Source organism: Lissotriton helveticus, chromosome 11 (genome assembly GCF_964261635.1).
Source record: "Lissotriton helveticus chromosome 11, aLisHel1.1, whole genome shotgun sequence".
Classification (NCBI taxonomy): Eukaryota; Metazoa; Chordata; class Amphibia; order Caudata; family Salamandridae; genus Lissotriton; species Lissotriton helveticus.
In genome coordinates this window covers 164169639-164181686 of record NC_136072.1, presented here as the reverse complement: position 1 = coordinate 164181686, position 12048 = coordinate 164169639, and the positions used below count along the sequence as shown (strand labels likewise).

The following is a 12048-nucleotide window of genomic DNA, read 5'->3' as shown; positions in this document are numbered from 1 at the left end:
CCAGGAAGGACCGAAGCTTGTCAACAAAGTGCTCAGGCCACTCCTGCCCTCACAATGCCGGCTCCGCCCCCCTGGGGAGCGGCTGATGTGCCTGCACTCACACTGAATACAGAAGCCAGAAGTACCCACAACAAGTACTCAGAGACTGGAGCAGTTATGCAGAGGCCCCCCTGGCTTGCTAGAACAAAAGAAACTGGGTATAAAAGAAGGAGCCCTGCTCCTTGTAAATTAGATCCTGTTTGTGCTACAAGAGAAACTCTGCCCGAAGAGAAGGACCTGGAAGGACTACAAGGAGGAGTGCTGACTCTGGCCTGTGTCTGGTGCCTTGCTGCCAAAGGAGAGGAAGAGAAAAAGACTACAAGAGACTTTTGCTTTATTTTGAACTTTGTGCCAAACTCTGCTGAAAGATCTCCAAGGGCTTGCTGTTGAACTTGCCCCCTGACCAGCGCTCCAGGAACAGTGAGCACTAACCCCTGACCAAAGCATCTGCTGTGTGTGCTGCTTATCGCTGCAGCGCTGATTGAGGAGGACGAGGGCATCTACCCCCCTGCACACCGTGACCGTGAGTTCAGCCAGCCGCCCTAGCATCGTGAGGCCCAGCCGCCGCTGGCCCGAGCACCGCGACGGCGTCTGCCTTTCGCCCCACGAGAACAAAGTAACGGAGGACCCGTCCGGTCCAAGCATCGAGGTCTACTGGGCAAGCGCCGTAGACTTCCCCGCAAAGACGGACTGCCGCCCTGCTGTCCTCCCCCGCTATCAGCGTCCTGTCCGACTGCCCCGCTGAAAGGGCATCACCGCGACCGGCACTTTGGCTGGGTACGTCCCGCACTTGGGGACCGTACTGCCACTGCGCCACACCCAGCCGCCGCCGTCAGGACTGAAGAGGAGACTGAGCGAAGGACCTGAGACCCCATCGAGCACCGCCGCCCCGGGTGACCCGTGACCTGCTGCCTCGAGCCGCAGCTCGCCTCGCCCGTCAAGGAAGCAACGCGACGTGGGACAGCTCCCCCCCCCTGCAGCCGTCCTCTTCAAAGATCACCCCAAGAAGTTCAAGGTACTGTCTTTTGCCCGTCGCGGTGCGAGCGTCCTGCAATCCGAGCTCGCACCGCGCTGACTGATCTCCGGCACCCCGGGAGCCGCACAACTGCTGGCAGCGCGAGCCGCCCCTGAAGCAGAGGCTCGCTCTGCTCTTGGCCCCCGAGGCCCCGCCTGACGCTCCCGAAGGCCCGCGGCCCCCTCTTCCCGAGTGACGCTCTCTGAGGCCCGCGGCCCCCTCTTCCCGAGTCAGGCCCCGCCGGGTAGCTCATTTCTGAAGCTGAGACAGCGGAAAGCGCCCTGAAGCGCTCTAAGACCCTTGAACTTTCTTAAAGCTGGGCAGAAGGCCCGAACGAGTGCGTTTGTTTAAGAACTGTGACTTTGTGATAAAGAATACTGGAACCTGCATTGAAGAAGTAACCAAGACTGTATTTACAAGCCTGCTTGAGATTTATATAAAGAACATATATTTTTACAACTACAGTTTGGTGTCATTGTGTGGTGGGTTGGTGGTGATGGTATAATATTGCAAATGTTTAACCCTACATGCCCCAGAGATTAGCCTAAGACTGCTTAAGCCACACTACCTAGAGGGTAAGCAGAGGTTGTCTTGAAGGTAACCCTCAGCCCTGACGAGGAAGAGAGAGGCCCTGCTTGTCGCCAGTGTTGCACTGCGCCACCCAGAGACTCCCCCTTCCTACAGTCAGTGACTGGCTTTAATTCCTTTTGACGTTGGAGGTTCGAAAAGGAAATGTCTTGGAAGAGGCCAACAATATGGCCTCTAAAGTTGGTGGGTTGTTGCTCTCTGGCTGCTTTCAAGATGTCTTCTTTTTTCTGAAAAGATGTGAATTCAGGCCAGTATATCCACCGTTGTCCTGTTCCCAGGCCAGCCGACCCGATGCACCCTATCAAGGTGCAGCACTGCAGTTGCATCACATCTTAGAATGGAGCAAAAAAAACGCTTGCATATATTCCCTTAAGTTCGATCCTTCTGCCCCAATTGGAAGGCCCGACAGCCTATTTCTTTTCCGGAGGGTTCTTTTTTCAGGATCTTCCGCATGGGCCCTCAGCTTGTCCTGTTAATGGAGACAAATGATTTCTTGTCGTAGGATCTCTACGTCGTCCCCCTTCGAGGTCTCATTGTCTTGCAATGTAGCAATGCGATCGCCAAGCGAAATCAAGTCCTGCTGCATGTCCCGTAGATTGCCGGAGAGATTATCTTTTAACATTTGGAGATTAGCCTTGAGGGAGTTAAAGAGGGAGGTCAAGAAACCCCGGAATACTGGGGCTTGATCCTCATCTTTTGGCCCCTCTGAATCAGAATGACCAGAGGGTTGAGAGGCTGGCGATGGATCTTTGGATGAAGCCAATGTGGAGTGGATAAGCATGTCTCTGACAAATTGGTCACGCTTGCTCATGTAGGTGGCCATTGTGTGTGACGCTTTAGCTCAGTTTCTGTGTGGGTGTGAGTCCCAGTGGACGGTGTTAGCGAGTCGGAGGATGTAGAGTGGTCCTCCCCCTGCAACCTATAGCGAGACCAGTTGACTTCGACTGCTAGTATGAGAGATATATAGGCAAGTCTATAGCAAGGGAAGCAACGAAGAAGCAACATCTGTGGAGAAAGCTGGCAGTGCATGCGAGTAGTACCGGCCTGTAGGGAACTAAGTCTATGATCATAGGTCACAGTGCATGAAAAGGAGTTTCAGATTCAGTGGTCGGGGCCTAATTGAGAGGGCGTAGGCCCAGGAGAGCACTCACCAGTACGCCTGGAGATGCAGCTTGTCGCAAGAACGCTTGCACCGGAATTCAGTTTGCCTTTGTCCCAGCGATGCTTCTGGGGTAAATTCCAGTAGGTAAGCCCCTGGGTGACTAGGTCTGTCTCCTGCAATCGGCTCTCCGGCCTCACTGTCACACTTACCGCCCTCCCAAAACCGCCGCCGAACTTCTTCAGTGGGCCATATGGCCTGCTCCTCCACCAGACACTGCCAGCAGCTGGGTGGAGGATACAAGGGATGCCAGGCCATGAGTCAGGACGGCTCAGTCACTGGAGCGGCAGCAGGGAGAGGAGATGCAGACCCAGCGAGGGGCAGAGTATGCGAAGGACACCAGGCTGCGGGGAATGCCAGGCTGCCGGATAGGATGGCTCGGTCACTAAGACTGTTGCAGGGAGCGGTGATGCAGGCAAAACATGGGGGATCAGTGCTCTCCTTCTCTTCAGTCGGAGGCCAGGTTTGTCACCTCTGGTTCTCCCAGGCAGTCTGCAGGCCCTCGGGTCGTGGAGCGTGGGCCTGAGGGCAGTCCCTCCGACAATGCGGCATGTAGGTGCTCCTCATTCTTTTAAGGGCAGCCAAATACTGCACAAAAATGAAGGCGAAGATCTCTCCACAGATCGCCGCAGTGGAGTCGGGCTAGCAGCTCCGGGGGAGGCACAGTGTGCAGCTTGTATCTACAAGGCTGCCGTCTTGTGCCTTGCGGATTCAGTTTGTTGTCAGCGATTCAAAGCCATCCTTGCAACGAAAACCCAATGTCGACTTCTGGAACACAGGACAGGCATAGTGGATTACGAGAGGATGCCGGCAATGAGCCCTGCAGAGTGGTGTGTTGGCAGAATCGGGCAGCCGAGAGGCAGGATCCACATCCTACTCCACCGCCATCGTGGCCATGCCCCCCTGAAAATCTGTTAGTATTTAAAAATGCCTCTTTTAATTTATTTGTACCACTTCTACTAAAGTAAACATTTATTTGCAATAAATCACTCTATTAGTGAAACATACTATGTTGATACGGCTTTATATAAACAAGACAACAGAAAAGCTTAATTTATTTTTTCTTTTTTTTTCAGGGGCCTGGATCATGGAACACTGTGCTGGTCAATCCATAATGACCACAGTAAAGGACTCCAAAAAGATGTGCAAGATTACAGGTAGTTATCCTTATTTGTGAGTGATGGGCTAATGTTTTATGGTGTGACTTTGGTAGCCATATAAAGAATATGCACCGTTATAAGAAAACATACCTGAAGACCCCACTCAAGTCTGGTAGCATTGTAAACCAAGATACTCAAGCTGGCATGATGTGCAGTGTCTGGCTGGGTAATATCGTTTTGAGCGCCTGTCCGCAGTATGTTTCACAGCCAAATTGAAGGTTTTCCTCCGACCGTTGTTTAGTAATAGTTGCTACCAACATGTTTGCATTTTTCTGCTGGATGATGACTGGAAATAGATTTTTTTTATATACGATGTCCGTTTTTGTGAACTTTTATACTAAAATAATCATATTGACTTTGAATTCCGAAAGGGCAAGGCTCACCTAGTCTTGGGCCTGTCTACTGGTCTTTTTCTTTCTGCAGTGGACTATACCCTAGGCAGGTGAAATCTCAGTTTTGGGTTGTACAAAACCTACCTGAAATGTTGAGTGTCTTGACCATGTATGATGTTTCGAGGTTGAACCATTCCTTCTCTGTAGACATTCCTAAATTGTGACGTAAGCCTGGGAACTCTATTTAGTAGCTGTTGACATATAAGTAGTTTGAAAAAGTTGCTGGACAGGCTTTACATATGAATGTAATTCTGTTGCATTTGTGATTTGCAAAGCCAGGAATTTAAAAAATCCAGTTGGACAAATGAGCCTTTTCTCCCATTGTCCTTTTCAGATTTGCAGTCCCAGAATGTTTACTGTAGACCTGATTTGGCTTCCGCAAGAGAGAAATTGCTATAATTTCAGGATGTGGGACATGATTTCTATAACCTGAAAAAATATGAAGATGGCATTGTAGGTATACACTGACCCCATGTCGTTGTTGAGCCACCTATAAAAGAGACTCCTTGGATTTAATCCAAATAAAAGTGCAAACTCCCCAGAACCTTTTGGGGATTTGCGGAACTCCGATACCCAAAATGGCTGGGGTCCTCTAGTACTTTGGAACTCTGTGTGCTATTGTAGGATTTAACTTCATATCCAGAACAGGATCCTTAAACAAGGCAAGCTTGATGGCAGAGTACCATGATCCCAGGGCAAGCTTTACCACCCACCTCGTGTATCACCATTCAGGAATTGACCGTTCTGGATTCAGTACTGCGAACCCTAGGAAGGACAGTATGCATGTATGAGAGTGTGTGTGTGTATATATATATATATATATATATATATATATATATATATTCAATGAAAAACCATAGGTTTCAGGCCTTTCATAGTTCGGAATTAGCATTAAAAAAAACTTGCAAATTCACTGAAAAAAACATAGGTTTCAGGCCTTATATAGTTAGGAATTAGCATTAAAAAAACCTTTGAAATTCAATGAAAAAACCATACGTTTCAGGCCTTATATAGTTAGGAATTCGCATTTAAAAAACCTTTGAAATTCACTCAATAAACTATAAGTTTTAGGGGTGTTATAGTTAGCTGGACATTTCACTCATACAAAACCATTAAAATTGCTCCTATATAGTTAGTTGGACTAACTATATTTCGCGCACCCGCAATCCACTGCTGATTATGTCACATATTACATCATTCATGACATGGTCAGTGACATCACTGATGACCTCTCAAATGACATCACTGATGCAGGCCTAGGGGGTCAGGGTGCTTCTACCCTGCCCCCTTTTTGAGTTCTACACATTTGTTTTTCTGCTTTCCTGTACCTCACTCTACCGAGGCACAATATGGCTGCCCACAACTTCTGTTTTAGAGTGTTGACAGACAGTGGCAGCCAATCAGCATGCAGCTCGTGCACGTAGGGGTACGCGCACGTACGCGTACGGTACGCGTACCGGTAAGCTTATGGGTAAGTGTACGGTGAGCTCATATAGATATATATGTGTTTTTGAAGTTCATTTTCATAAAAACCACTGGAGCAATTTTCACCAAACATAGCAAAGGCACATCTGCGTATCAGTCCCTACAATTTTGGTGTAATTCCGTTCAGCGGTTCGGGCTGTAGACTCGTCAGACCGTCCTATGGAAATTAACATGGGGAAAACACGTTTTGGGACCCCCCTTTTTTCTCAGCCCCCACTCCATGAATCCACCCGAAACTTCCAGGGAAGGAGGGGAGCGGAGCTGGCCAAAATTTTGGAAAATTACACGCAAATTCCTCAACCGGCGCCAAAGTTATTCCCAATAGAATGTTGCGGATTTCCTATGGTAGCCAATCCTAACTATATATACCTACTGCATATATATATATATTCATATATATTCATTCAGACGTGTACTTTATAGGGCGTTTTACCACCCAGGGGGTATCCAGGCAATGGGCACTTATGGCCTCTAGTCGAAGCACCAGGTCTTAAGTCCTTTCCTGAAGTTGAAGAGGGTGAGCGCGGTTTGCAGGGGGAGGTCGTTCCAGGACTTGGCGGCGGCGATATCATTTCTTGAGTTTTACGGTTATACTTGTGCGTACATATGCATGTGTGTTTGCAAATAGAAGCAAATATGTTAACCCCTTGTGTGCTCTGGACGGCCCCCGGCTGCCCGAACACCGCCGATTCCGCGGCTCAAATTCAACGCCTGTGTGGAAGAGTTAATAAGTGGGCCGAGTTCGGATGTCCCCTGGCTATCCAGAGCACACGCTCAGCGGGACGTAGGATGGCCGGGGGCTGTCCTGAGCACGCAAGGGGTTACACCCCCTAATTAAATCCTTGCACCGCTATGGAATTAGCACCGCAGGGAAGGGGTTAAGAGAACAAAAATGTTGACCAATTATGTTCCTAAGAGATTCTCTATATTTTTGTTTTATTTTTCCACGTTGCTTATATTGCATATGACCACATTTAAGTCCCACATCAAGCAATCTGCAGATTAAATCACAACCACACCTGCGCTCACGTCCCTTGATCTTTCACAGTTGCTCTTTAACTAAGTACTGAACACTGAGATGCATTAGTCAGACGTCTATGCTGAAAACCTATGCAGACTAAGATAACAGATAGATGCAGACCAACTGTAGCCCAGTATCACTTCATCCTAGTATCCTCCAAGCCCAAACTGTCTAACCATATTGCCTGCATGGAGCTACACATGGTGTACTTGAGGAGTGCAACTCTGTTGACGGGGCTCCGATAAGATTTTAAAGTTTGGAGTGTATGACTCTGTGGCTTTGTAAGTTCTAAGATGTTTCTTTTCTCTTTCCTGATGGGAGTAGCAAATAAAACTGGAGTTTCTTTTTTTAAAACCAGCTTTTGTTATATAAAACTTTTTGTAACTAGCAATTCATTTTCCATCTTGTCTAGAGAGACTGCTGTCGGTACTAGTTTGCTATATAGATATTAAAAATGAATACTATAATAATGTATTTTCGATCCAAAGGGAATTTCCTGGTCCGGTAGCAATATAAGTTAATATAATTCTGCTTATGGGTTTTCAGTTATACTTTTAAATAAAAAATGAAAGTAATGATGAATACACCAACATTTAAAAATATATATATATATATATATATATATATATCAGTAACTGTTATTAATCGAAGATGCCCTGGAATATCAGTGAGGGAACCATACATTGGAGTGCATTTAAAAGCTTGCGTTTTCCAAAAACATTGCAGGGGAACTCTGTAATGTAACGTGAGGAATATATGGCTGGTAGATAACCAAAACCATGGATAATATGGATGCAGCTTGATAACTTGGGGCAGAGGTAAGTCAATGGAGGCATCCAAGAAGATGTTGCTTGGGTTTCCATATATTTTATCAGACCTATTTCATTTTCCATATGCAGATGTAGTTACATTTAAATTTTAAGCATTTGGTTTCAGGTTTTTGGTTTTCAAAATATTGAGATTCTTCCATATGCCATTGATCAGCATATGCCATTGATCAGCAGTGCATTGTGGGTAGAAGCAGCAGCAACCTCTACTGCATATCTGTTACATCCTTTATTTTCTGTTTTGACATTGCTCTATGTTTCTTCTTCTGGAGTTTTGCTTGATTTTAGGTCTAGAGGTGGAAAGCTATTCTTGTCTGTGGCCATATCACTACAATGCACCAGATAGAGGCCTATCTCTTAACACATTGTACACATTTTGCCTGGAAATGCTATAATTTTATATCCTTGTCATTGAAGACACCCCACACTTGACTTATTTATTTATAAAGTTTTATATAGCGCAAACATGATCCCGAAGGATATCAGAGCGCTTTACAAATTGAGGGAAAGGAAGGTAATAGTAGTCAAGAAGAGGGTACCATCCTAAACAAAGTACATATGCATATCAAACAAAAGGTTACAATCGAAAGGGACAATAAAGGGTAAGATGAAAACTGGAACATAGCTAACTGGGAGGGGAGCAAGTGACTAGTAAAGCAGAATAACACCAAATGCAGGACTTAAGGCGTAGGTCCAAAGCATTAGAGCATTAAAAATGCAAATACTGTACTTAAGTGCGTCATTGACAGTGTTAAGGAGGATGTGATATGTAATGTGGAACTGTAAGATAATTTATGACATTTTGATTACATTTATCACATTAAAGGAAAGGTCATGAACTTTGTATGTGGAGTGCAAGTGTCTATGATGTGCTCTATCTTGGGCAAGACCAAAGTTATATGTCAGTCTGTTGTATGCAGTTTTTTCTTCGTCCCCTCTTTGAGTTTTAACGGATGGTGGTGACAGATCTTTTGACAAACATTGCTCATAACACCTGTTTTTGTTTCTTTGCAGGAAACTGTTCTATGGAGCAAACAAAATTACTGTGAAAGTGCCTTCTGTTTTTAAAGTTCTGATTAAGGAGGTAAGGACACAATGTTGAAAGTACTGGTGTGTTTGAATTAACCTACCTTAGAAAGCCTTCCTGACTCTTCATTAGGAGATGGCAGAATTTGAAGTTTTTTTAAAAAGTTGACCTGCTTTACACTTCGGGGAGTCATGAATGCTTGTCAGCTTCAATAAGCAAATGTCCTGCAAAGACATGTTTTTGTTGAAGAATTATGCTGCAAAGTATATATTTTGGGTGCATTTCTAGGTCAGGCCGGAGGCAAGGATAATGTTTTACTTCCTTCGCTTTATTACATAATTTCACAAACGGCAGCCATTTTACGCTCAACCAAAAGCACTTCAGAACAACAATTGTATCAACAGCCAATCATATGTAAATAGTGCATATAAAGTCCTTTGTCTCTGTTGAAGCTCCCTCTTTGGCTCATCAGCCACAGATAAGTCTCATGCTCCCTGCTCTCTCTTTCATGTGTATTGCTTGGTTTGACTTTGATGCCATTGTACACTTTGTGCCTGTTGTCATTGTCAGGTTTTGAGTATTGTGTGTTGACAGGCAGCGGGAGAGCAATTGCGCTCCTTATACGACCGATATCACGCTCCTTACACGACCACTAATCCCTTTATTTACAGCAGGACCGCCAACAGTGTGGTCCTTCACCCGCTAGGTAGTGCTGCAGGGCCCACCAGCACAGCTCTTGCGCTCCGCAACGTGCTTAGTTTAACTTCCCTGAAGCAGGTTTGGTGATGTGTGCCACAGGATCTGTCAGATCTTTGTCTCACAGGGTGAAGACATACACCCCATATTGAAAGTCTGTATGTTTATTTCCCCAATTGCTTTGGACAGCTCACGGGGTCTGTAATATTCCCATTTGACTCCCTGAGGGGTCTGTATTGAATTTAGTGGCCATGCAGGCCTTGGTGTGGACATGGTTCCAGGCTTATTTCTCGGTGAACTACAGTGAGTGGGAGTGTCCACAGGCTTAGACCCTTGCATTTGGGGGGCTCTGGACTCTAAATATGCACTACTGGGCTACCCAGTGCCATATTAGGCTGCACCAGCTCGGTTATAGCTCTGAGTGCAAACGTCATGCAGACGTCGGAGAGCATGTATATGGAGCAGGAGGCCCTCTCCTTTCTCCCCTAGGATGCTGAATTTTATTAGGCAGTACATGCTGTTTTATTGTTCAACACAAGAGTGTTCACTGTATGATTGTTTGCTAATATATGCGTATTCACGGTATCTGCGTTCAGTTAGTCTTTCTTGGCTCATCTGTGACTCTTTTTGAGCACAGCCTAGTTGGCGAGTGATTCCGCCCACTAAAGTAGCTTGCTGGCAGGATAGTTTATTTATACTTCAGTAGATGCCTCTATATACAGGGCAGTCTCTGAGGCTATGTCTACGCTGGAACAGCGCATCTCAAGGCAAATAGCACAGGAATGTGCTGTGTCTCTTTGCAGCTTTTGGACCCCTAGGGACCGCAGCCCCTTCTCGGGTTCCCCAGGGGCCAGATCCTCTACCCCAAAAGGGAAAACAAGAAGCCGGTGTGGATCACAATGCATTAGAACGTTTAAAGAGGGCATTCCTGGCCCAAAAAAAGCCCTTAGGCAGGCCCTCAGGCCCTCTGATGGTTTTTCAGGGCCTCCCCAGCCTGACTCACCAGATAACCCAGACGGGAAAGACTTCCATTGGGTTTCTGTTGAAAAGGCAGGCACCTCCTAAGCCCTGGCGCTCATCACCTGATTCGGTCCATTCCTTGGGGTCACTCCTACTCTGACACAGTGACCTATATACTGGATCCCGACTATATCATACATCCTAGATTCTCTGACTATGCTCCAGCAGATAAGGTAGCCAAATATGTGGCAGGATGCTTGTGCAAGCATTTGGAGGAGGCGGCTTGCAGCCGCCTCTGGGCGGAATTTCCTCACTCTTCTTTGGAGGGAAAGGTTGAAGGTTGCCCTTACCCTGGAGATTGACAACAGGATGGCTACCTTCTTGGCTTAGGTTATTAAAGACCCCAAGAAGGGCATCAATAGGTCGTGGCACTCTTGCCAAGACAAACTGCTGGATGCAGCATGGTTCACAAACAGCCTAAGGAAACAAAAAAAAAACAACTGAATAAATATTTGGGACATCTAAGAACCTGTAGTCAAGAATCCACCCAAGAGACCTTATCCTTAAGAGCAAAAATTAGAAAGAACTTCAAAATGAACATCAAGGTGGCCAAGCGTGATCACTGAGAACTCATGTGGGCGAAACTCCTCCATGCCAGCAAGAAAGGAGACTCCAGACTCTTTTGGGGTATAATCAACCAGCTGTCAAATGGCCAGAACCGACACTTCAACTCTGATATAATAGAGGACACCTGGAGAGTCCATATTGATCAAACGTATAATGCAACCTCCACCCCAGGTCCCACAATCTATGGGATGCAACCTGAGAATGGGGCCCTCCAAGCAGGAACAGCCACGGATCCACCTAAGCCATGCTCACAGGAACTTGTTAGCAGTTCTCGCAAGATCAGGTCCATAAGACCATAAAAAAATATAAGGTCTGAGGGAGCCCCGGGACCCAATGGTCTGCCAAACGCCCTATATCGGCAGGACCCATCGTTTTGGAGCGGTATTCTCACCCCGCTTTTTACACATGCTCTTGCAACGGGCTCAATTCCCATGGCGAGGAAGCCTCATAAACCCCATATACAAATCAGGCCCTCGCTCCAACCCTATCAACTATAGAATGACAACACTAATCGATGTCAAGGCTAAGATATATGCATCAAATTTGTTGCTAGACCTAGAGGATTGGGTTGATCGAACAAACTTCATGCCAAACACACAAACGGTATTTCGGGCAGGAATGGGCACACTTACAAATATCTCTGCGGTAACATCTCTGCGGTAACTCTTCTAGCTAATCAAACCTATGCAAAATCCCGCACCTTGTATCTATGCTTTATTGACCTCAAAGCAGCATTTGATAACGTTCCGAGGGCAAAGTTATGGGCCAAAATGCAAAGTTGAGGGGCACCCACTAAACTATTGAAGGGCATAATCAACTTGTACTCTCACACCTGGGTCCAAATAAAGAAAGGTGACGGGCGCACAATAACCAAAAAGATTCAAACATCCAATGGACTAAAACAGGGGTGCATTCTGGCTCCCTGCCTATTTAACATCTATACTGCAGACCTTGAGAAGTGCCACCAACTCACACAAACTGCCCCCCAAAACTGGGCAAAACATCGATTACCTAGTCTCCAATACGCGAATTTCAATCAATCATCAAAAAAA

At 46.3% G+C, this 12048-nt stretch overlaps 1 protein-coding gene across 9 annotated transcripts in view; it reads left to right on the top strand.

Moving 5' to 3' along the window:
• ATP13A3 (ATPase 13A3) overlaps positions 1–12048 on the top strand; it is a 430700-nt gene that overhangs the window by 137756 nt on the left and 280896 nt on the right. For all 9 annotated transcript variants that reach the window (XM_078666249.1, XM_078666244.1, XM_078666250.1 and 6 more), the window contains 2 exons: positions 3878–3958; positions 8701–8770. In XM_078666249.1, coding sequence (XP_078522375.1) covers positions 3878–3958; positions 8701–8770 — 151 coding nt within the window. The remainder of the gene's footprint in view (positions 1–3877; positions 3959–8700; positions 8771–12048) is intronic.